This window comes from Chelonoidis abingdonii, chromosome 26 (assembly GCF_003597395.2).
Source record: "Chelonoidis abingdonii isolate Lonesome George chromosome 26, CheloAbing_2.0, whole genome shotgun sequence".
Classification (NCBI taxonomy): Eukaryota; Metazoa; Chordata; order Testudines; family Testudinidae; genus Chelonoidis; species Chelonoidis abingdonii.
The window spans coordinates 8,616,240-8,640,374 of record NC_133794.1 but is presented as its reverse complement, the minus strand read 5'-3'; the positions used below and the strand labels follow the sequence as shown (position 1 = coordinate 8,640,374).

The 24,135-nt window shown below is 63.7% G+C and overlaps 2 protein-coding genes across 3 annotated transcripts in view; both read left to right on the top strand.

The window, feature by feature from the left end:
• Positions 1-24,031, top strand: ADCY6 (adenylate cyclase 6). 2 transcript variants are annotated; one of them, XM_032785618.2, is made up of 21 exons: positions 1-858; positions 7,095-7,244; positions 8,317-8,438; positions 8,842-8,953; positions 9,244-9,371; positions 9,890-10,048; positions 10,590-10,731; positions 10,930-11,058; positions 12,601-12,626; positions 12,888-13,035; positions 13,308-13,405; positions 13,558-13,645; positions 14,014-14,130; positions 14,585-14,743; positions 15,361-15,536; positions 16,693-16,728; positions 17,142-17,271; positions 17,754-18,017; positions 18,446-18,650; positions 18,919-19,043; positions 19,929-24,031. In XM_032785618.2, exons 1-21 carry the CDS (start codon positions 1-3, stop codon positions 20,055-20,057), a joined length of 3,501 nt encoding a protein of 1,166 aa, XP_032641509.1. In that variant the 3' UTR covers positions 20,058-24,031. The 2 variants fall into 2 exon arrangements, with proteins under 2 accessions (XP_032641509.1, XP_032641510.1); XM_032785619.2 differs by lacking the exon at positions 1-858 and adding an exon at positions 6,535-6,711 and having other exon boundaries at positions 19,929-24,030.
• Positions 1-24,135, top strand: part of CCNT1 (cyclin T1) — a 53,784-nt gene that overhangs the window by 4,668 nt on the left and 24,981 nt on the right. The gene's annotated exons all lie outside the window — the stretch shown is intronic.

The window sequence follows — 24,135 nt, the reverse complement described above, 5'->3', positions numbered from 1 at the left end:
ATGTCGTGGTTTAGTGGCATCCTGGTGCCCAAGGTGGATGAGAGGAAGACGGCATGGGGGGAGCGCAATGGGAAAAAGGGGCAGCGCCCGCGCTCCTCGCTATGCAGCCCGCGCTACATGAGCTGCCTGCAGGACCCCGAGCTGGAGCGGGGCACCCACCCGCGGGCAGGCCTGGGCCTGACCTGCTCCTGGCAGGAGGACCACTACAGCAAGAAGAGCCTGGCTGGGGGTGCCGGCGACCTGGGGCTGAAGTCGGTGGACTTGGGCTTTGAGGACGGTGAAGCCAAGGGGCCGAAGGTGGCAGAGGGGGTGGCCAGGCCCGGGGAGCGGCTGTCGGCGGGCGAGTGCTGGCAGCGCCTCCTGCAGGTTTTCCGCTCCAAGCGCTTCCAGTCGGCCAAGCTGGAGCGTCTCTACCAGCGCTACTTCTTCCAGATGAACCAGAGCAGCCTGACGGTGCTGATGGGGGTGCTGGTGCTGGTGTGCGGCGTGATGCTGCTTTTCCACTGTGTGCCCGGCGCCCCCCATGTGCGTTACACCGCTCCGCTGGCCGTGGCCACCTCCCTCTTCCTGGTGCTCATGGTGCTGTGCAGCCGCAGCGCCTTCCCCCAGGACTCCATGTGGGTGGTGAGCTACCTGGTGCTGGCCGCGCTGGGCGGGGTGCAGGCCCTGGGCACCCTCATGGCCTCGCCACGCAGTGCCTCCGAGGGCGTCTGGTGGAGCGTCTTCTTCATCTACATCACCTACACCCTGCTGCCCGTCCGCATGCGGGCCGCTGTGGCGGCGGGCGTCCTGCTCTCCGCCCTGCACCTGCTCATCACCTGGCACCTCAACGCCAGCGACCCCTTCCTCTGGAAGCAGGTATCGGGGTGGAGGGGGGGCAGGGCCTCCTTTGGGGGCTGCAGGGTGTTGTCTGCTGGGTTCAAGGAGGGAATGTGTGGGGTTGGTGTGGTCTGAGGGTGTGCCCAGCAGTGGGGGCGCCCCCCGCCCCCACAGCGGGTTTGTGTGTGTGTGGTGGGGGGAGCATCACGACATTCCTGGGCCTGGCCTGGCCCCTGAGCCAGTCCTGCACCTGGGTCACCTGGATGCAGGACAATGGGCAGCTGGGCGTGGGGCTGGGTGGGGAGGGGGATGTTTGTCTCCGGGGGAATGATTAACCCAGAAGGGCCCTGCTTCCCACCTGCCTCTCTGTGCTCCAGCTCTAGGGGGCCGGCAGGAGCCGGTGGGGCCCAGCGCTGGCTTCTCTGCCCAGTGGTGCCCCACTCCCCTCTGACTGGGGGCCCGATGCCCGTCCCCCCCAACCCTTCCTGGGCAGGCTCGCCAGAGATGCCAAGGAGTGAATGGGTCACTGGGGCTGCTCTGCTGTCTCCCAATGAGGCCCCTGTGGGGCTGGGCTGAGGCATGGGGGGGTGAGGGCAGCTGTCCTTGCTGCCAGGCCCTCTGTGCATGGACCCCCCCCCCACGGGGGTGAGGGCGAGGGGAGCCATGGGAGTCAAGGCCTGGCGCTAGCAGACAACGGCAAAGCCGAGGGTGTGTGTGAGGGTCTGGCCATGCCACCACCCACCCCAGGGGCTGCCAATAGGAAGGGCAATGGGGCAGGGGGACATCTGATCCTGGGGGACTGGGGGTGAGTGCTGCAGTGCCCCCACCCTGAGGGCTGGGCCCCTGCTCTCTGGGGGGGATGCAGCTCCCACGCTCCCATTTGGCAGGTGGTTTCCATGGCAATACACGGAGCACCACGCTGCGGGGGGGGCGCAGCTTCTGATTATAACCACATGTTTCTTGTGATGCAGAGCCCCTGCCGGGGGTGAGGGGAGGGATCGTGTGGGGGGTTGTCATGTAAATATGGGGCCTGGAGGGGGCCTGTGGCCAGAGCTGAGAAGAAGCAGCCAGGAGCTCTCCTCCCCGGGGGCCCTGTTCCATTGCCCCATTAGCACCCCCTGACCCTCAGTGTGGCTGGCACGGCCCCCCCAGGGCCCCTGGAATGGGGCTGTTCCTCTGCCCCCCATGCTCCACTTAGACCCCATCTCCCTAAGCTCCATGTCACCTTAGTGGGTAGCAGAGCTCAGGTGTTGGGGGGCTGTCTGTCCTCTGTGCAGGGGAGCTGGGGGATGCTGGGGGGCCACCCTGTCCCCAACCACAGGAGGGTTTAATCCATCTAATTACTGACGAATGTGCCTCTTCCCTGTGGAATACAACCGAGGGGAAGTTTCTCCCCCTAGCAAACCTCCTGGGGGTGTTGGGGACAGGGAGTCTGTCTGAGGGTTCGGTGTGGCCCCAGGGCACGTGGTCCTTGAGGCTGCCCTGCCCACCTGAGTTGGCGTATTGGCCTCTTTGTGCTGCTCACGTCATGTGGTGGGGAATTTCACTGGCCGTAGCATTTTTTAAAATCTTTTATGTGTAAATTTTAATTCTATATTTTAGTTTAATTCCCTGCAGTCAAACGTCGCCTCCTGCCCCATTTTTCACCCCTCCCACACACTTAAGCACCACCTCCTGTCCCCCTTTGCCACCCTTGAGCGCTGCCTCCTGCTGCCCCCTTCCCCCTGCCCCAGGGGTGGATAGGACCATTCCTTGTGTCTTGTCCCCAGGGGTGGGGGGCGGTACACAAAGCCTTCTATTGTGGGCCAGGGGTTTTCTCGGGAGGGCGGGGGGTGCACACTGGACAAAGCCCTCTATTGTGGGGCTGGGAGGAGACTGTCTGTGGGAGGATGGGAGTGGGGCATGAGGCCCTTGAGGGCAGAGGGGACAGGATGTTGGGGTGAGGATGAGTTTCAATCCCGGGTGTGGGGGGAGTGACCCTGGCCCCACCCAGAGCCAGGAACACAACTAACGGGGGGACAGTGCATGATAAAAGTGCATGGGGAGATGAGGGTCAGATGTGGGGATGAGGGGTGGTGCTGCTCAGAGGAACTCTGCTCCAGTGTCCCCTCTGACCTGGTGGCTGGCTGGCCGGGGGCAGGCTGACGAGGGGTCCCATGGCTGCGTGGGGCCGTGGATGGGGTATGTAGACAAGATGTGGGGTGCCTGGCGGTGTGGTCTCACTGAGTGTCCGGCCCATGGGGGAGATGCCAGCTGGTGTCCCCAGCAGGCTGTGAGACCAGGATGGGGATTCAGGCAGGTCTGCCAGGGCCTCATCCCCCGTGGGGGGCTGGGGGCCCCAGGGTGGGACACCGGGGAGGGATGGGGTGAAGCATGCTCGTGTGTACGTTTGAAGGTGACTGGGGAGCCGGGTAGCTCTCAGAGGGCACAGGACCCACTCGTGGTACATGCGAGAGGCTGGAGAGGGGGCTGCAGACCCCTGTCCTGGACCCACTGGGGGGTTGGGACTCCAGGCCCCTTTTGTCTGGGCATTGGGGGGGTGGGTTTGCTTTTGTCGGATGCCAGGGTCCAGTCACACCATCTGCCCAGACAGGATGGTTTGATCTAGGGCTTTGCCCTGGTGCCACCTCCATCCCCAAAACTGACTGCTCCCCCTGCTTCCCATAATTCCTCAGGCAGCTGCCATGTGCAGAGACCCTTCTCCCTCCCCTATCTGGAGTTCTGGGGCAAAGCTTGGTGCTGGTGGTGGCTGGAGCTGCCCCAGGGGGAGATCATGGTTGTGGGGGCGGTGGCAGGGGCAGCCCCTGCCTGTTGCCTTGGGGTCGAACGTCTGGATGGTCCATGACATGGCTCGTGCCCGCACATGCATGTGCAAAGTGGAGGCCCCTCGCTCAAGCGCCTCGTGTGCGTAGGGTCGTGTCACTGCTCGTGCACCATAAGCACCTTGGGAGAGGGGGCGTGGGCACTCTTCCTGCCCTCCTGGTGCTGCCCTTCCCCCAGTCTGGTGACTCCCTTGGCCATGTCTTAGCGCTGCTGCTGTGGGTGCAGAGTAGGGGGTGGAGGCGGCCATGGGGTTGAGGCAAACACCCTTGGCAGGTCCCTCATCTCACCCCGCCCGCTCTGGTTTTCCAGCCATGGCCCATGCATCCCTGTGGTGGCCTGGTTGCATGGGAGTGGAAGACAGGCCCAGGGCCTTTGGGAAAGCCTAGGCTGGGGGGTGCGAGCAGCTGCCCTTGTCAAGGCTGAGTCCCCGAGGCAAGAAATCAGGGGCCCCTGAGGGGTGCTCCTGCTGTTTTCTCCTGGCCCCCTGTGGGACCTGGACTCCTGGGTTCCATTCTCCACACTGCTGAGTGCCCTGGTCTGACCCCCATCCCTGCCCTGTGCCTCAGGGTAGTCCACACCTCCAGTCTCTGAGCCTGGGGCACTGACTCAGGCTGGGGGGGTGTCACTCTGTGGGGCTAAACTAGGAGGGTAGATGTTCCCACTAGGGGTGGAGGCCAGGCTCTGGACCCTCCCCCTCAGGGGGGTTGAGTCCTGGGTTCGGCCTGAGCCCCCACGGCTGCTGCTCCCTAGCAGGAGCCTGACTTGGTTGACCTGGCTTAGGCTTGCGGCCGTGGGTTTTCTTGTCTTGTGCAGTGTAGGTCGGGGGGTTTCAACCTCTTTTCATTTGTGGACCCTTAAAAGATTTCGAATGGAGGTGCCAACTCCTTTGGCAATTGTAGCTACAGTCTGCGGCTCCCACCGTGTAGCTGTCCCCTCGGACAGGAGGGGCAGGTGCTGCTGACCCTGCCAGAAGGGGACTAGCGAGTCAATGTCCCTGCAGAGCTCGGAGCACAGGGGGGCTGGGGACGGCTAGGCCTTGGGGTGTCCTGGAGCTGCGCTCCCCCTGCCGAGCCAGCTCCTCTTGTTGGCTGGTCCTTGAGGATCCCGCAGCCCTCTGGAGCGAGGCAGCCCCTCTCACATCTTCTCCCTGGCTTTTCCCCTACCGTCTTCCTACCACTCTAGGTCTGACCCAGCTACTCCTGCGATGCGCCCGATGCTGGGGTGGAACGTGGCAGCTGCAGCTGGGGGGCATGAGAGAAGGAGGACCCTGAATTGGCTGAGGGGGCGGGGGTGGCTTTAATACGCCCACTTCATGCAGGGCATGGCGGTAAATAGGAACTTCCCTTGGAAGGAGTGATTGGCGTGGGGCAGGGGGTGGGTAAGGGGCCCTGCAGGCAGTGTGCCAACAGGGTGAGTGTGTGAGGGACGCAGAGCACTGGGGAGCAGTAAGTGTGCACAGCTCTCGGAGGGGTTCACACTGCAGGTGGTACAGTGTTGGGGAGGTGTTGGGGGGCAGGGCTCTGGTCTGGGTGACATGCCATCTCACGTCCCCATCCCCTGGCCTGAACCCAGCTCTGTCGCTCCAGGGTGCGGGGGGAGCCTAGTGCTGGCTTTGGATCACTTCCCCCCATATATGGTTACCTCCCCCTCCCCACTCCAGCCCTGTTACCCCCTCCACACGCTGGTCTCCTCTCAACTCAACTCACCCCCTCAGGGCATCCTCGGAAGGCAGGACTGGTTCTCCTCACCTGCCCCTGCCTTGCAGGGGCGGGGGCGGCACCAGGCAGCCCCAGGCAGCCCCCAGGGACATCTGGTTTCTGAAAACCTATCTGACTGGGCCCGTCCTGTGCTGTGTGTTGGGGGCAGTGTGCCTTGGGGGAGCCCAGGGGCAGGGGGCGTTTTCCCTGGCTGGCTCTTGGGAGGCCCCATGGGGGCAGTTATTTTCAGCTGCTCTGCAGGGGGCTGTGTTCCCAGGCCCTGTTGACCTGCTGCCCAGTAGCCCTGGAGGCTGGGCTCCCCCCCTCGCTCTGGGAACCTGGCAGGACTTTCCACGCTGAAAAGTGAAACGGATTTGAGTGCCTGCTGGAGGGCGGGGCTGTGTCCTGGTGCCCCGTGCAGCCACCGTGGGGGGGTTCTGTCAATGTATGGTGGGGCGGGGGCACAGGATACAAATTCCAATGTACCAGGCAATGCCTCAATCCTTTTACTTTGGTAAAAATCCCATTTGGGCTGGGTCAGACCCCCCCACCCCAGGGTTGGGGCCTAAGCCCCAGAACCTAGAACTGTCCATGGGGAGGGGGGTGAAAGTTACGTCTCCCCCTCCCCATGCCCTGCATGTAGCCAATCAATGGGTTCGAAAGCAGAGTGCTGCTGGCCAGTTGGTGGGGGCGGGGGAGAGACTGGGGGCAGTTGGAGTCCTGCTGCTCTGAGCTGGAGTTGTCGGGGTGTGAGCTGGGGGGTGTTACATGGTCTAGACCCGTCAGGCCCTGAGCTGAGGGTGCCTCCCCCACCCTCCACGGTCCATGGCCTGGCTGGGCTGGGTCTGGTGCACAAGTTGCTGTGTTCATCTGGACGGGATGCGATAGCGCTGACCCTGCACCGCCCGGCTATAAATAGACCTGGCTGGGGGCCCTGGGGGGAGGGGGCTGGGAGAACCATGGCAAACGTGCAGCTCCTGCTAAATCCATCTCCACTCCCCCCGTCGTCCCCCCCAACAGCTTCCTCCCGCTTCCGAAGCGGTCTGGCAAGCCCCCGCTCAGAGCTCCCTGCCCCCAGCGCCCTGTCCCTGCTGGGAATAGTGGGGGGGCTCAGGCCAGGCGACAGGACGGGGGTGTCTGCAGGGCAGAGAAGGGTGGGGGATGGGGGTCCTGTAGATCCCACCACTGACCCAGCCCCGTGTGTCCTGGGGATGCACCAGCTCCAGCCGGCTGGCACCCAGCAGCCCCAGGGGGATTGTGGGGTACAGCCAGCCAACCCCCAGTTCTGCTTCCCCCAGCCCAAAGGGACTGGAGCTCTGCCCGACTGGGCTGCACCCCGCCTTGGAGCGGGGCAGAGAGATGTGTCTCAGTGGTGAGTTGGAGGGGCGAGCTCCTGTCGAGGGGGGGTGGGTGGGAGAGGGCATCAGAGACCCACCTCTAGGACAGGGCACTGCTGCAAAAGGAAGGTGGGAGACGCTTGCCTGATGCTCAGAATATGGAGTTGTAAGGGAGCCCCCACCCCCATCTTGCCTCACTAAGGGGTGCTGAGCCCTACTGCTCCAGCCGCAGATCTCTGGGGATCACCCCTGAACCTGCCCCCTCTTCATGCCAGCTTGCCCCCCACAGCTGATGGGTGGTTTGGGGGTGCAGTATCCTGTTTGGTGGGCTATGTGTTTGCAAGGGGGTGGGGTGGGGAGGAGTGCTGTCCAGGTTGGGGTGTTGGGACTGACCCTCCCCTCCCCCTCTCGACCCCAGCTCAGCGCCAACGTCCTGATCTTCCTTTGCACCAACATCATCGGGATCTGCACCCACTACCCGGCCGAGGTGTCGCAGCGCCAGGCCTTCCAGGAGACCCGTGGCTACATCCAGGCCAGACTGCACCTGCAGCGGGAGAACCGGCAGCAGGTGGGTGGGGAGGGGCGGGGGTTGGGTCAGTGCAGCAGCCCTGCCCCCCGCACTGTGCTGGGGGGGGGGTCAATAATGGGGGAGCTGACTGGGGTTTGGTTGAGAGTCAAGGGAAGAGGCTTATAATGGGTCACGAGGTGTGGGATGCATTCACGGGGGTGCCGTACGTCAGATACGCTGGGCGTTGTCCCACACTGCTCGGCACTGGGTCCAGTCCTGGCACCGCGCTGCGGTGGGGGGTCAGTGCAGCACAGGCCGGAGCAGAGCACCAGGAACAAGCCAAGGGTTCGAGCCCCTGGCCTGGGAGGAATGATTCACACCTGGCACAGGGAGTCTGGAGTGAGTGGGGGACATGCGAACTCTGCAGATCTGTTGGGGCTGACAGGCATCGACTGTTCTCCGCGGCCACTGAAGGGACCTGTGGTTTGAGGGTGGAGCGACAGTTTCACTTGTGAGTGTCAGTGACAGGGGTGTGATTTTGGAGGTTTGGGGGTGTCACTGATGGGTGTGGTTTGGGGGCACAGAAGGGTCTGATTTGGGGGTGTTGGTGATGGGGGTGTGGTTTGGTGGCACAGGGGGCTGGTTTTGGGGTGTTGGGGCTGGTTTGGGAGACAGAGCGGGTCCAGTTTGCGTGCACAGAGGACTGGTTTGGGGGTGTCAGTGATGTGTCTGGTTTGGGGGTACAGAAGGGTCTGGTTTGGGGGTGATAGGGCTGGTTTGGGGGGCACAGAGGGGGCATGGTTTGAGGGCACAGAGGAGTCCGGTTTTGGGGTGATGGGGCTGGCTTTAGGGGTCACAGAGGGGGCCGATTTGGGGATGATGGGTCTGGTCAGTTTGGGGGTGACGGGGCTGGTTTGGGGGTCACAGAGGGGTCCAGTTTGGGGGTGACGGGGCTGGTTTGGGGGTCACAGAGGGGTCCTGTTTGGGGATGATGGGGCTGGTTTTGGGGGTCACAGAGGGGGTGTGGTTTGGGGGCACGGAGGAATACTGTTTGGGGGCAGAGAGGGGTCCAGTTTGGGGGTGATGGGGTTGGTTTGGGGGTGTTGCTGACAGGGGTGTGGTTTGGGTGCAGGAGCGCCTCCTGCTGTCGGTGCTGCCCCAGCACGTTGCCATGGAGATGAAGGAGGACATCAACACCAAGAAGGAGGACATGATGTTCCACAAGATCTACATCCAGAAGCACGACAACGTCAGGTGCAGGGATGGGGAGCTGGGTGCACGGGGACCCCCAGGCGCTGCTGGGGGGCCCTGTCTGGGGGGTCTCCTCTGCACCCACGGGAATCACCCTGGGTAACGGGTCCGGCCTGGGCCACTGCCACAGGGCCCCGTTGGCGGCAGCAAGAGCAGCTGGGTCCCAAGGGACATGCAGGGTTGTGGGGCTCTGGGGCTGGGAGTGTGGGGGGAGCAGCCCCTGGGCATGGCAGGGTGGGGACCTGCCCTTGAGGATGCTCGGCTGAGGCAGTGGGTATTGGGGTGCCTGGGGGGCACCTGGCTGTCTGGGGCACAGGGAAGGGGGTTGGAGGTGCAGGCACTTTGGGACCTGGCGGCTGAGGTGGGGGGAGTGTCTTAGTCTCCACTCACTCTCCCTCCTCTGCAGCATCCTGTTTGCAGACATCGAGGGGTTCACCAGCCTGGCCTCCCAGTGCACGGCCCAGGAGCTGGTGATGACGCTCAACGAGCTGTTTGCACGCTTTGACAAGCTGGCCTCGGTGAGCGTGGGCGTTGGGGGGCTGGGGGGCTTTGTGTTTTGGGGGTGCCCCAGGAGGGGGTGGGGCCCTGGCTGGGGGCTGGTGGGGTGGGGTGGGGTAGACAGGGAGCAGGGCAGAGGGCTGGCTGGGTCCAAGAGGATGGGAGCGGGTGGAGGGCTGGCTGGCTATGGTTGGCGAGCGGGGGAGCAGGGCTCGCAAGGTGGTGGGCGGGGTCCGCCTGTGGGCTGGCATCACTGGGCAGACTCCATGAGGTCCCCTCCTTTCTGAGCCCCCCTCTGCCCCTCTCCCAGGAGAACCACTGTCTGCGGATCAAGATTCTGGGTGACTGCTATTACTGTGTGTCAGGGCTGCCCGAGGCACGGGGGGACCACGCTCACTGCTGTGTGGAGATGGGGGTCGACATGATCGAAGCCATCTCGTGAGTTGTGGGGGGAAGCCCTGGGCCTGCCGCTCACATTGTCACGCCCAAGTGCTTGTGCACTACACGCAGCCCCCAGCCTCGCGCGTGGCATGCGCCGATTATGCACAGGCACCTGCAGCACACGGTGCACACTTGGTGTTGGTGCAGTGCACGCTTGCCGTACGTACAACACGCACCATGGACCCGCTCTGTCTGTTGATGCGTACATGCTACACCTAAGCCATGTGCTCTGGGTGCTCGCTCCGCTCACGCAAACTCTCCCTGACTTGTGCGGCGGACAGGGTCATGCCCAGGGTCACGCCCAGAACTGGCACACTCAGGCAGGATGAGGTGCCCTCGCCGTGCTGCTCACGGGGGGGCTGGATGGTTCACGTCACCTGCCCCTACACATCTGTGTCTCGCCAGCCTGGCATGGCCGTGACTTGCCATTGTTCTCTGCATTGCGAGCAGGTCACACCCGCTCCCTTGTGCCGCGGGGGATTGGGCAGGTCTGACACTCTCTGTGCCCCCCCCAGGCTGGTGCGTGAGGTGACAGGGGTGAACGTGAACATGCGAGTGGGCATCCACAGCGGGCGCGTGCACTGCGGGGTGCTGGGGCTGCGCAAGTGGCAGTTCGACGTCTGGTCCAACGACGTGACCTTGGCCAATCAGATGGAAGCTGGAGGCAAAGCCGGGTGAGTGGAGGATGCAGCAGGGGCTCACGGCTAAGAAGGATCAGGCTGGGGCAGTGCTTAGATGGGAGCCCCCTGGGAAACAGCCTGTGTGGTGGCCCCTCTGTGCTGCAAGGGGCAGGTGGGGGTCCAGTGGGTGCTGGGGGTGCTGTGCTGCAGGGGGGGCTCAGTGGGGTGCTCTTCCCAGTGGGTGCTGGGGGTGCTGTGCTGCGGGGGGCCCAGTGGGTGCTGGGAGTGCTGTGCTGCAGGAAGCGAGGGGTGCTGTGCTGCAGGGGGCAGGGAGGGGGCTCAGTGGGGCACATTCCCCAGCAGGGGGTGCTGGCCCCAGTGCAATGCTAGGAGGCTGCACTTCGGGGTTCTCAGTGGGGGGCACTCTCCTCGCAGTTCCCGCCTGTGGCTGTGGGTTAAGCAGCTACTCTGCTCTGCCCCAGAGAGTGGGGGCCCTGTTCCAGGGACTCTCGCGCTGGGCGTGCGGTGGGTTACACAGGGAATGGGGGGGCATGACTCTCGGGCTCAGTGTCCTGCCCTCCCCCTTTCCCCCCAGGCGCATCCACATCACTTGGGCGACGCTGCAGTATCTGAATGGGGACTACGAGGTGGAGCCCGGCCATGGGGGCGAGCGTAACGCCTACCTGAAGGAACACAACATCGAGACCTTTCTCATCGTGGGCTGCAGCCAGAAGCGCGTGAGTCCGGAAGGCGGGAGTGGGGGTAGGGGCGATGCATCCCTGACACAGGGGGCTGCGTTTCTGGGGGGTGAGTGTTCGGGGCTGGGGGTGGAGGCTGACTCTAGTGAGGGCTGCGGGGAGGAATGCTCCAAGGGATGCTGGTGGCAGCTGCCTCAGCGGGGCCCCCTCACCCTGCACACTCCTCTCCCCGAGCAGAAGGAGGAGAAGGCTATCCTGGCTAAGCTGCAGCGGGCGCGGGCCAACTCCGTGGAGGGGCTGGTGCCACGCTGGGTGCCCGACCGCTCCTTCTCCCGCACCAAGGACTCAAAGGCCTTCCGGCAGATGGTGAGTAGGGGGTGGGGGGGGGCGCTGGGGGTTCTTCCTCTGCCCGGAGGCGAAGGAAGGAAGAGGGTCTCAGTCAGCTGGAGTCTGGGCCTGGCCTGTGGGAGGGGTAGGTCTTGTTGCTCTGCATGTCGGGGGTTCCCTTAACCAAGGCGGGGGGCATGTGGGAATGGGGCCCCACCATGCATTGACCCTTCTGACACCGCTGCTCCATGCCCCCTCCAGGGTTCCCTCAGTCCTGTCTGGACAGCGGAGCTCCCCCTACACCCATCTGCCAATGTGCCTCCGCTTCCTGCCCCGCCCCCTCCCCTCACTCCAGTGCTTTGAATTGGTTGCTGGGAGTAGGGGGTGAGGAGCTGCTCCTGCACTGGCGGGGGGGGCAGGTCATCCTCATGACACGTGTGGTTGGTTGCTATGGAATGGCTTGTTCGCATGGTTGCCGTGCTGCTGCTTGTTGTCATGACGCCAGGCGCTAGGGCATGGCTGGGCTCTGGTGTGACCCCAGGCACCAGAGTACAGTCTGCGGCGTTTGCCCTGTCAGTTGCTTTAGTTCGGTGCATGGTGCCAGTTGCTATGGCGCAGTCCAGCATCAGTTGTCATGGAATGGCTCACTGTCAGCCTGGATCTGGTTGCCATGGAGCCGGTTACTATAGCACAATCTCTCATCTGTGCTGTGCCTGTTGCCATGGCACAGCTGGACGTGGCTGCCTCGCTGATTCCTGTGGCATGGTTGCCTGTGTGGTCAGTGTGGTGGGGCAGGTGGGCCAGTACATCCTGCTGTGTGAGCCCGTCTCTAGGCCAAGCCATGAGGCCAGTGTCCGGAGGTGGGGAAATGAGGCATGGGAGCCACACTGGGCAGCTCCTGCTGGTCCAGCCTGGCTGTGGAGCGGAGGAGCCCCTAATCCCTCCTGCCTCGCATCCGCCCCTTACCGGTGCTGTCCAGCTCCGTTCCCATGGGGCGCAGGCCCAGGACTGCAACACTCCCGCCCTGCTGTAGGTTGCCAGGGCTCCAGTCAGCTGGTGAAGGGCCCCTCCCACATGCCCTGCCAGGGAACAGCGCCAGGAGCTGGGGAAGGTTGCACGGGGCCAGGGGTGGTGATGTGGCTGTCCCAGGGGAGAGGATGCTGCACGGCGGGCAGCGTGGCTTTGTGGATGGAGACCCGGACTCCTGGGTCCTGTCTCTGGTGCTCTGCCCCTGCTCTGCTATGATGCCTCAGGCAAGTCTCTGCCTCGGTTTCCCCTCCCGTCCCCTGCCTGTACACAGCACAATGCCCAGGGGGCGGCGCACTCTGCTGAGTGGCACCGTTAGCTTGAGAGCAAGGGGGGCGGGATCAGTCAGAAAGATCTTGGGGGAACCCAAGTGCCTGGGGGGCTGTAGCTGGGGACTAGGCAGGGAATTTCCCAGCCCTGCCCCGCTGGGAGCAGGAGGTCCTCACTCCCTGCTGGTGCCATGGGGGGCGGGGACCCTGAGGCTGCTGTGTCCCCCCCCATGGGGAGGAGGAGTGACACCCTGAATCTCCTCTAACACCCTCTCTCTGTCTGCAGGGCATTGAGGACACCAGCAAAGACAAGTAAGTGGGCCCAGCCCCCAGGGGGTCCCCTCGCTGCAGGGCCCGGGAACTGCCTGTCCGGACATCTGGGCTGGGGCGAGTGGGCCTGGTGCAGATGGCCCGGGCTGGGGCACGACCCCGGCTCCATGCCAGGGGGCCGGTGCCCCAAGAGAGGGTCACAGCCTTGCAAAATGCAGTAAAGGTGGGGTGGCAGCAGGGGGGGCTCCTGGTGCAAAGGGGGACAGGGAGGCTACCATGCTCACCCCGCCCGTGACTCCACAGCCGCAGCGCCCAGGAGGCCCTGAACCCCGAGGACGAGGTGGATGAGTTCCTGGGCCGGGCCATCGATGCCCGCAGCATCGACCAGCTGCGCAAGGATCATGTCAAGAAATTCCTGCTGACTTTCCAGACGCCGGAGCTGGAGAAGAAGGTACCGGGGCCCTCTGTCCCCCGGCATCCTGCCTCACGGCGGGGGACCTCTGATGCCCCCCCCATCCTGCCCTTCGGCCCCCAACCTTCAGTCCGCCCCTTGTCCCCCACCCCCGCTCATACCCCATCCTCTGCCTTGCTCCTCCTCTTCGAGCCCCCAAGGGCTCAGAGAAACGCTCCCTCCCCCACCAGGGTAACAAAGCCCAACCCTGCCGCATTAGCTGTCCCCCCCCCCTCCCCTCCCAGCAGTAACCCTGCCCGCTCTCCCCACAGTACTCCAAGAAGGTGGACGATCGCTTTGGGGGCTACGTGGCCTGCACGCTGCTCGTCTTCTGCTTCATCTGCTTTATCCAGATTGTGATGTTCCCACAGTAAGTCCATCCCTCCCCGCCCCGCGTGGTCCCAAAGCAGGCCTGGCTTCAGCATCTCCACCCTGCCCTTCTTGCTCATACTCAGGCTAGGCAGCCTGCGCCCTGTGGGGCCAGAGGCTGGCGGGAAGCTCATGGTGCCCCTCTCTCCACAGCTCCCCATTGATGCTCGGTGTCTATGTCAGCATCTTCATCATCCTGGCCAACATCCTCTTCGTCTGCGCCGTCTATTCCTGCATCAGCGTGAGTATCAGCTCTGTGCTTGTGCGTGTCAGCACCCTCTGCTCCTGCCTCAGTGTGTGCATGCGTGTACGCACACGCATGTGCACTGTCTGCTCCGTCAGCATGCAGGCCAGCTCACTGGGGTGCTGAGCCCTCCGGAGGCTGCCGGGTGTGGGTGGAGGGGAGGGCATGCAGGAGGGCCGGGGCCCTGTCCTGTTAGGGGGGCAGGGCATGTGGGGAGGTGGCTCCTCTCAGGCCAGACCGATTGGGGCTGTCGTGCAAGGCTGGATGGCTGGGCGGGAGGGGGCTGTCATGTGAGGACAGATGGCAGGGGGGCTGTTATGCGAGGCTGGAACCCCTTTCTCAGCCCTCCTTCTCCCCCACCCCAGCTCTTCCCTGCAGCCCTGCAGCGGGTCTCCCGGAAGATCGTCCACTCACGCACCCACAGCACCTTCATTGCCGTCTTCACCATCCTCCTCGTCTTCATCTCGGCCTTTGTCAACATGGTACAGCCCTGCGGGGGAGGAGGGCCCGCCTGGAGGGGGTGGCACAGTACAGAGTGATGGATGGGGGACCTTGTAGGGGGAGGCAGGGAAGGTGGGGGTGGGGGGCACACGGTACAGAGTGATAGATGGGGGACCTTGTAGGGGAGGCAGGGAAGCTGCGGAGCTGTGTGTGGGGTGGAGCGCCATACAGAGTGATAGATGGGGGAGGGGATAGGGGACCTTGTGGGGGGAGGCAGGGAAGCTGGGGAGGTCGGGGGGAGGGGCGTGGTACAGAATGGGAGCTGGGGCGGTAAATGGCCAAGCTGGGGCACACCGACACTGTCCAAGATGACACCTGAAGAGACCTGTCCCTTGGCTCTGGGGTACTGCCTTCCAAGCCCCCCCAGGGGAGGAGGGGTCACGGGGTCCCCCCACCCCTGCACTGTCCCTATCGCCCCCTCTGGTCTCTCTGCAGTTTGCCTGCAGCCACATGCCCCTGCGGGACTGTGCCGCCCGCACCCTCAATGTCACTCCCAAGGCCGTGGGGCCCTGTCAGCTCCGCACCCTCAACTTCTCGCTGGGCTCGGACGTGCCCCCTTGTGACGGGGACGCCCCGGCCTGCAACTTCCCCGAGGTGAGAGCCCCCGAGAGCAGGGGGCGCGGCGTGCGGGGCTATGGCCATGGGGGTGCTGCAGGGAAGCCCCCTTCCCATGTGCAGAGTGCCAGTGCCCTTGTCGGGTACAGCGAGGGCCCCCTCGGGCTGGGGCTGGGGGGTGAGGATGGGAGTCTGTGGGGGGTGTTGGGCCCTAGAGGGGTCTCCCAGGGGGTGTGGATGCTGCAGTGTAAGCCCAAGGTTGAACTCGGGCTCAAGCCTGACCCCCACCCATTCCATCTACACACACAAGTGGTGCTTGACCCAGGACCCCGTGGGGGGGAGGGGCCGAGCCAGGAGCTGCAGTTCCAGCCCTGTTACTTTGCAGTATAGACGTGGCCCCACTGGCCTTGTGCTCAAAGGATCCGACTTTTGGTGTCCTCTGGACAGTCCCATTTCCCCCACGAGCCGGGGCGAGAGCGGCCACGTTTTGGGACGTGGGCGGCTGGCCCGGACGCGTCAGGCGGGGTGGACCCAGCGTTCCCCGTTCCCACCCTGGGGTTCTGGAGAAGCAGGCCCTGGGGCTGCCCCTGGAGTGCCCCCGCCCTGAGCCCCCGCTGCAGCACGGCCGCGCCCTGACGCCTGTCTGCCTCCCCCAGTACTTTAACTACAGCATTGTGCTGAGCCTGCTGGCCTGCTCCGTCTTCCTGCACATCAGCAGCATCGGGAAGCTGGGGCTCATGCTGGCCATCGAGGGGCTGTATCTGGTGCTGGCCGAGGGACCCGAGGCGCCGCTCTTCGACAACTACGACCTGCTGGTTGTGGCCAATGCCATGTGAGTGCCCTGAGGGCCAGGGCTCTCCCCCTTGTCGGCCCAGGGCCGGGGCTCCACCCCCCACAATATTTCTCCATGCACCCAGGACTGGGAGTTACCTGCCTCCAGCGAGCGGGAGCCTCGCTTGTGCGTGTCTGGTCCCAGCTCCTCGAACCCCCTGCCCTGTCGCCGCCCAGACAGTCCTGTACCAGCCCCTTCTTCCCTGGACACGGGCAGAAGCACGCCCCAGTCTGAACGCATCGGCACAGGGTCAGCCCCTTACTCCACACCGTAGCGTCAGAGTCTGGAAATCGTGGAGTTCGGGAGCAAGGAGAACGGAGACCAGAGGGCTGCAGATCAAATCCGAGGCCGCTTCCTGGCCACCGACTCCGCTCAGCCAGCCCTCTGCGGCCACCCGTCCCTCACGGCTTCCAGCCAAGGCTGGCTGAGGGCCGTTTCCAGAAACAGTCACGCTGCCGATAGCATCCTGGGTGCAGGATCGAGGGGCGTCTCTCTCGCCTGCTCCCTCTGTCCCCCAACTCACTGCCCCACAGTCAGGATCACCCCCTGGCTTATTCCCCGCTGCGGTGACCCCTCGCCCTTGATTTAGGATGTCAGTGATGGTGTGGTGTGAACTAATGACACACACACACACACACACACACACACACACACACACACACACACACACACACACACACACACACACACACACACACACACAGAGTGAGTGTCAGGTGAGCAAACATCTTTCCTCTGGCAGAAAACCTGTTTGTCAGCTCCCTGGGCCAGACCTTAACATGCTTTCGGCTCTGTGCGTAACACTCTGCATGTCCGTTTCACGAGGGCCATAATGACCGACGTGACCTGGCTTTCATTTCACACCTCACGTGAGACTCTTCAGTGACTTGGAATGTACAGCCCAGGGTCAGGATATTCCTGTAACCCTGGCCGTTGGTGGGGGCTTATGGGTCACATCCCCTCAACCCCAAGAGGGCCTGGGCTCTGCTCCCCTAGATACCCCCCAAAGGCCCAGTCAGACTCTTGGGGGTACCTTGTCCCTGTCTCTCACTGGGCCCTGCCTGTCTGCTGCTGGGGGTTCCGGACTGTGCCCCCCACCCAGGTGTGGGGCTGTGGTGCTCAGCTGTCTGTAACTGCTCTCTCTTCTCTCTGCTAGTCCGGCCTTCAACGAGACCCAGTGGGGCTCAGGATGGTGAGTGGGGATGTGGGCCCAGGGGGGAGCTGGGGATTGGGGTGGGGTCTGGGGCAGATGAGGGACCTGTGGGGGTATTTAGGGGGGGTTTGGACTTGGGGCAGGGGAAGGGGTTGCAAGGGAACATTACTGGGGGGCTGGGGCAGGCAAAGGGTCTGTGTGGTATTATGGGGGGTTGGGTCTGGGGCAGGTGAGGATTCTGGGGTCCCCCAGGCCTTTGCTGTACTGGCCTATGGGGTATGGCTAGTGGTCAGCAGGTCCATGGCTGGGGACAGTGAGTGCTCTGGGGATTCCCCCTGCCCCCCCCGGCCTCTAGTGTGCCGTGGTCTCTCTTCCCCCAGCTCGGGAGGGTGGGTGCTTTGGGGTCCCCGGTGCCTTGCTGCAGCCTGACACCCCCTGCCCCGTGCCCCCAGCCTGGTGGAGGAGAAGGTGGCGCTGAAGTACATGACCCCCGTGATCCTGACTGTCTTCGCCCTGGCGCTCTATCTGCACGCTCAGCAGGTGGAGTCCACGGCCCGGCTTGACTTCCTCTGGAAGCTGCAGGTAGGGAGGGGCCTGGGGGTGGGGGCATCCGGGGGTGGGAGGGAGGTGTCTGTTCTCCCCCATGGGAGAAACAACTGGGGATGGGACATCCCTGGGGTGGGAACCTGCCCCCAACCACAAAGAGGGGTGTCCCTGGGGCGAGGGGGGGACAGCGTGTCCTGAAGGCTGGCACATGCCCTCATATCACTTGCTTGCAGGAATCCTGCACTTCACTCCTCGCACGAGGCTGGCCAGCCCCTCCCCCAGCTGCCACCCTTGCACATGCACGTCCTGCTCCGTGCTCGTGCACCAGCAATCCTGGCTGCTCCCAAATCTCCCGCAGGGCAGAGCTGGGGGCGGCTCAGTTTGGTGCCGGCCCCCCCCAGTGGAGCACTGCTGGAGAAGGCCTCAGGATCGCTTTTGAAAAAGGTTGGGGGGAGGGACCATTGGCTCCCCCAACGGGACAGGACTTGGGCGGCACCCTGATGCTGGTGCCCCCGCAGGCCACGAGCGAGAAGGAGGAGATGGAGGAGCTCCAGGCCTACAACCGGCGCCTGCTGCACAACATCCTGCCCAAGGACGTGGCTGCGCACTTCCTGGCGCGCGAGCGCTGCAACGACGAGCTGTACTACCAGTCGTGTGAGTGCGTGGCCGTCATGTTTGCCTCTATCAGCAACTTCTCTGAGTTCTACGTGGAGCTGGAGGCCAACAACGAGGGGGTGGAGTGTCTGCGGCTGCTCAACGAGATCATCGCTGACTTTGACGAGGTGCCGGGCAGGGGGTCCAGGGGCAGCACCCAGGGGCTGTGGGGAGGCAGGGGCAGGGCTAGGGGCAGAACGAGGGGAGCATGGTTGGGGGCAGCAGCAATGCGCGCTTTGGGGGTGCGGTGACAATGGGGCCTCTGAGGACCCAGGACCCAACTCTGCCATGGGGGCCAATGGGACATGAGGGCCACGGCTTGGGCACAGGCCTCGAGGGCAGGGTGGGTGGGGCTCCAGCCCAGTCTGGGAGCGGCTTGAGGGGCGAGGGTCATGGTGGCAGCAGGGCCCTGGTTCCGAGGGGTCGCCAGGGAGGGTTGTGTCCCCTGGGGCAAGGGAGCACAGTGTGGGGTCCCCAGGGAGGATTGTGCCTGGAGGGGGGACACGCAGTGCCCCCTCCCCTGCCCCCCTGTAGCTGCTGCCCCCTCCCCTGTCAGATTATCAGCGAGCCGCAGTACCGGCAGCTGGAGAAGATCAAGACGATCGGCAGCACCTACATGGCAGCCTCGGGGCTGAACGACAGCACGTACGACCGGGAGGGCCGGACGCACATCACTGCGCTGGCCGACTACGCCATGCGCCTCATGGAGCAGATGGAGTACATCAACGAGCACTCCTTCAACAACTTCCAGATGAAGATCGGTGAGCAGGGCAGGGCCTCTGCTGGGGTGGGGGAGTGCCGTGATCACCCCCCCCAGCTCGTCACTGGCCACTCCTGGGGGTTTCCCTGTGGACGCTCGAGCATAGGCATGTGCATTCGTGTGCAAAGACACGTTATCACGCGTGTGCGGATGATCATGCGAATGCATCCCTTGCACAGCCTGCCCTCCTGAGCCCACTGCCCATGGGGGAAACAGACAGGCTGGGTAGAGCCCAGGGCCATGAGCTCTGACCCTCCCTCTCTCTGCAGGGCTGAACATCGGGCCGGTGGTAGCGGGTGTCATCGGGGCCCGGAAGCCTCAGTACGACATCTGGGGGAACACAGTGAACGTCTCCAGCCGCATGGACAGCACAGGGGTCCCTGACCGCATCCAGGTGAATTGCTGTCCCATCCTGGGCCCCGGTGTGTGTCGTCCCCATGTGGCTGGGCTGACGGGGAGGCACCATCTGGGAATGTTTTCAGGGAAGGGGGCAATTCTCCAGCCCACCTGGGGTGGGGCATCGCTCGGCAAGGAACCTGCCATCTGCTGCCTACTGCCCAGCCCTGTGGCGGGAGGGGGGTAGGGATGATTTCCCCCCCCCCCCCCAACATCCTCCAAACACTAGTTGGGGAGGGGGGGGAAGGGCAGGACGTATCTCTGGGACTGAGCCGTTGCAGGTGTGCTGGTGCATTCTGGGTATCCCTGGTGCGCTGTGAGCCAGGCAGGGGCTGGGATCCTTGTCCCCCTTTTCTGGACGATGGGCCTGGCCCTGGGTTCTAGAAACAGAACCCAAGCATCCTGGCCCCCGCTTTATGCTGGACTCGTTGGTCTGCTTGGCCTCAGTCGACAAGGGGGCAGCTCGGGGGTGCCCTCACCTGAGGCACTGGGGTACTGAGCCCAAACCACAGGGTCCTACATCCCTGACACGCCTCAGGCTGCTACCGCCTGTGTGGAGTTGGAATCCGAGGCCCCCAGGTCCCACTCAGCCCCCACTGCCCGGCTGCTCGAGCTGGAGGCCGAGGTCACCTAAGAGCGTGGCGCTGCCTGGGGGAGCGGAGGAGGCCAGCTGCCCTGCAGGGCTAAGAACCAAAGGTCCCAAGGTCGCTAGCAAGGCAAAGTCTTAGCATGGCAGGTGGGTCTGAGCCTCCCCCTGGGACCACGGGGGAGCTGAAGCACTGGGGTGTGGCATCTCTCTGCCCAGGGTAGGCGAGGGCACCATTCGGCCCGTGCCCCACGTGGGGTCCTGGTCTCACTCCTGCCCTCTTTCCTCCTCCCCCAGGTGACGACCGACCTGTACCAGGTGCTGGTGGCCAAGGGCTACCAGCTGGAGTGCCGGGGGGTCATTAAGGTCAAGGGCAAAGGGGAGATGACCACCTACTTCCTGAACGCTGGTCCACCCCGCAGTTAGCGCCAGCTGCGGCCTTTGATGAGAAGGACCCAGTGTACCAAAGGGGCTGGGCGGGGCTGCCGCAGGTTGGGCCTGGGCCAGGCTGAGCCGAGCCATTGGGAACCACCCAGCCCTGGATGCCCCCTCCCCGGCCTCGGGTCCATTATTTTGTGGGGTCTTGTAAATGGCTCCAAATTTCAACACCAAACTGAAGAGGGAAAGTGCCGCCACCCCGAGCCAGCTGGGGGGGTCTTTGCCACCAGACCTGTGTGGCAGGGAGGGGGGGTTTGGAGGCACCCCCCGGGGGTGTTGAAGAAATATTTTTACAGCAGACTTTTTATTTATTTATTGAGCTCCGGAGCCAGCATGTCGGGGGTGCCCAGGCCGCTCCATGCTGGGGCTGGCTCAGCGCTGCCCCCGGGTCCCTCTCCCTTTCCAGTGACTGATGGTGAACTTGGGAAAGACGAACCCGCCCCTGCCTGCAATCGACCAAAGACGACGGCAACGGGGGGCACCTATTGGCCAGGCAGGGGACCCCGCTGTTGTCTGAGCACTTGCGCCAAGGGATCCCTTGGGGGCTGCTTTCCGTGTTTGGGATGGGGGGATCATCCCCTTCCGGTGGGGCTGGGGGTAGACTGGGTGGGGGGAAGAGGGGATTTTAAATAGATTTATATTTGAGGACTCTTCCTCCCCCCCGGCTCCCGTTGGCCCCCACCCACACGGTGTGACTTTCACCAGTTGTGAGGCCTAAGCCAGAGGAAAGGTGGGGGCATGGGAAGGGGCTGAACAGTTCTTATTTGCCAAAATTGCCTCCTGTTGCTGGGGGGAGGGAAGAAGGGCTAGATGTGTGTGGGGGGTGAGTAGCTCTCAAGGGGTGGGACCTGCACGTGTCTTTTGCGGGTGGGCAGGGACCGACTCCCGGAGATTGGTGACTCCAAAGAGGATGTGTCTCTGGATCCATGGGGCTGTGGCAGGGCTGGGGGCAGGAGCTGGGCACCCCCCCCCCACTGTGTCCAGGGAGGCTAGGGTGGGGGTATTTGTCTGTGCGTAAATCTTGCTGCCTGCTCCCAGCCTGTTGGGGCGGGGGGGTGGGCACTTTCATCTTGCTTGGGACCCAGGCCTCCTTCAGCCTCTCCTGCCACTTCTCAAGGTTGGGAGGTCCTTTCTCCAGCTGGGACCCAGCCCCCCCCAAAGCATTGACACCCCCTCAGCCTCCTCCCCGGGCCAAGCTGCCCATGTGCCAAATTCCCAAGTGCCACGCAGCCCATCCTGGCCCCGGTTCTGCTCCCCACCCCACTACCCCGAGAATTGGCCCTGTGCCCCCAACCTCCTTAACATTGCTCCCCTCCCCCATGGCTACCCAGCACTAGGACCTGTTCTTTACCGGGACTTGCTGGTGAGCCAGACCCCCACCTCCCCCCTGGCCATTGGGGGGGCGGGGTGCCAGCTGCTGGGAACTTTCCCTGTTAACCTTATGTGAACAAACAGCTCCCTCAGCTACAGTGGGTCCATGCCCCCAGGGAGGGGCAGTTTACACCCAGCTCCCCAGAGGCGAGGAATTCCCCAGGTGAGTAGCTTAGCCCCGCCCCCCCATGGCTCCAGGCACAGGTGGGAGAGGGGGGTGGCTCCTCCCCCAGATAAAACTTGAAAATAAAAGGTGGAGGCTGAGAATTTGCCTGGCCTCACCACTCCTGGGTCCCCAGCCCCCTGAGGTTAAGCCTGTGGGGGGCTTCCTGGACAGTGACTGACTGCAGGACTAGCCTCCCCCGCCCCGTGTGTTCGCCAGGGCCAGTCCCCTTCCCCCACCCAAGAGCCTTACTGAGCAGCTGCAGAGAGATGGGCCGTGCACCTGGCGCTAGCAAGTGTGGGGCAGGAGGGTGGGTCCAGCCCTCAGGCTGGGGGGGTATTAAATAATGGGGCATTTGCGGCCCCCTCCGGCCCCCTCGTGCATCAATCTCCATGGAAATGCCAGGGCCTCTGAGCGTTTTCATCAGCTCATTGCCAAAGCAGCAGACCCCGTGGTTGGGCCCAGGGGCAAACGAGGCCCAGCCGGGGGCTGGGCTGGGGGTGAGGGATTGGTGGCTGGGGGCTGAGGTCAGGGCCACGCTTCCCCTACCACTGCTCTGCCCCTTCCCTCCTGGACTACGCTGCTCTGGGGATGGGGCAGCTGATCAGTCCTGCTCCGCCTCCCCCCATGCCCTCCACAAAGGGGGGCATAGGCCCTGCAGTTCCGTGGCCCCCCTGGGCCCCTTGCCACTGGGAGGCTGTGGCCCAAGGTTCTCATGCTGCCAGCGTGCCCTTTGCCCTTGGTCTCCCCCTGGTTGGAAGGCCCCTCTCCCCTGGCCTTGGGCCAGGCTGGAAGGGGTGGGAGCCCTCCATGCCAGGGCAGGAGCCTCCTGGCTCCCCTGGGGCCAGGGCTGTTTTAAATGCAAAAAAGGGGTGATTTCTGGATTGGGTTTTTTAGCAGTTTTGGGGTGTTTTTATTTCCGTGACTGTGTCTGGGGAGTTTTCAGCTGACATTGGAGCCAGCAAGCTTGGTCTGGGCCCATATCCGTGGGGTCTCTGCTCCTCCGTGGGGTCTCTGCTCCTCCCTGGGCTCCCCTGCTGGGGGTGGGGTGGGGGGACACAGCAGCTTTGGACTGAAGGCCCTGATGAGAGCGGCACCGTCACTGTGTCGGGCGAGGGGGGATGTGGCACTTATTTGGCAATGCAGATTAAAGGTACTTTTTTCTTGTGTGTACATATAAATTATATATAAAACTCACTTTCTATAACAGCTGCTGTGTCCTGGCCATGTCCTGTCCCCTGGGACCCTGCGCAGTATGCCAGGGGCTTCGTTCGTACCCCCGTCTGTGGCCAGGGGTCAGGCTGGGAAGAGAGGCGGTGGCCACGGAGCCTTTGAATTCATGCACTTCGACTGTGTTGCTTTGAGATCCTGGTGGGCTTGGCTGGGTGGCCCCGGCTGGCGATGAAATGGGACGATTGCACAGACCCTGGCCTGGCTGGGCCCCCTGGGGCAGAAGCGGCCCAGGTTGCAAGGTTGGAGCATAGAGGTCATTCTCACCCCTGGAGGTGCACTGCTGGCTCTGACCCGGGTTTCCGGGGGTGTGGAGCACTCAGCACTCTGGGGAACAGCCAGGAGGCAGCGGGTGTTGGTATCTGAGTGCTCTTGCCACAAGGCTCAAGGACAGTAGTGGGAGGTGAGGGGGCTCAGAGCTGGGCTGGGGGCTCTTGATCTGCTCCGTTCCTCTGCCCGAGTCTCGCTGGGAATCTCGGGGGGGAAGCCCAGGGCCCTGGCACCTGTTGCTTTACCAGCTCTTTGGGGAGAGGTGTGATGGGGATGCTGATGAGAAGCAGAGCGGAGCACTGAGGGGGTGAGGACTCCCCCAGGCCTGGTGCTGTCATTGACCCCAGGAAGAGCGGCTTGTTCATGAGTGCCACTAGCTTTAGCATGTGATGTTAGTAGCCCCCAGCCTGGAACCAAGCACCAGGGGCGAAGGGAAGCACAGGGCTGTGCTGGTTGGGGAAATCGGCCTATACCCACCCAGCTACACCTTTCTCCACTCTGGGACAGTGACACTCAGTGAGGCTGAATCATGCAGCCTCCAGCCCTTTGACTCCTGGTTTCAGGGGGAGGATGGGTGGGCAGAGGGCTGCTGGGGCCAGGGTGACCACCTCTGGCAGAGTACTGAAGAGGTGCAGGGGCAGCACCAGTCGCTGGAGGGGCAAGGCACAGCTCCCCATCTCTTCCATTGCTTCCCCTGGGAGCCACACCATGCATGCCCCAGCTGTCCCACGCTCACCTGCCCTTGGACTTTGCTGCTTCCCATCCCTGCCAAACCTTCCTGCACGCTCCCCTGCCCTTACTGCACACGCTTATGCGCACACGTGCTGAGGGGGTTCCCCTGTGCAAGGGACCCTGGTGAGGCCTCAGGGAGGGGGTGGAGAGGGCCCCCTGGAACACCTCTGCCTATTCTAGTCCACACAGGTTCTCACCCTGGTACTTGGGCACCAGCCGCTGTGCCCACCACCCATCCTGTGTGGTCCATTCTCTTCCACCCTCCGCTGGGGGGGCTGGGAGTATTGTGCAGGCGGGGCA

Excerpts from the sequence above, each read along its gene's own strand:
- ADCY6 (XM_032785618.2), top strand. The coding sequence starts at position 1 with ATGTCGTGGTTTAGTGGCATCCTGGTGCCCAAGGTGGATGAGAGGAAG. Across the intron at positions 10,049-10,589 it reads GAAGCTGGAGGCAAAGCCGG|GCGCATCCACATCACTTGGG; the intron begins GTGAGTGGAGGA and ends CTTTCCCCCCAG. Across the intron at positions 18,651-18,918 it reads CAACTTCCAGATGAAGATCG|GGCTGAACATCGGGCCGGTG; the intron begins GTGAGCAGGGCA and ends CTCTCTCTGCAG.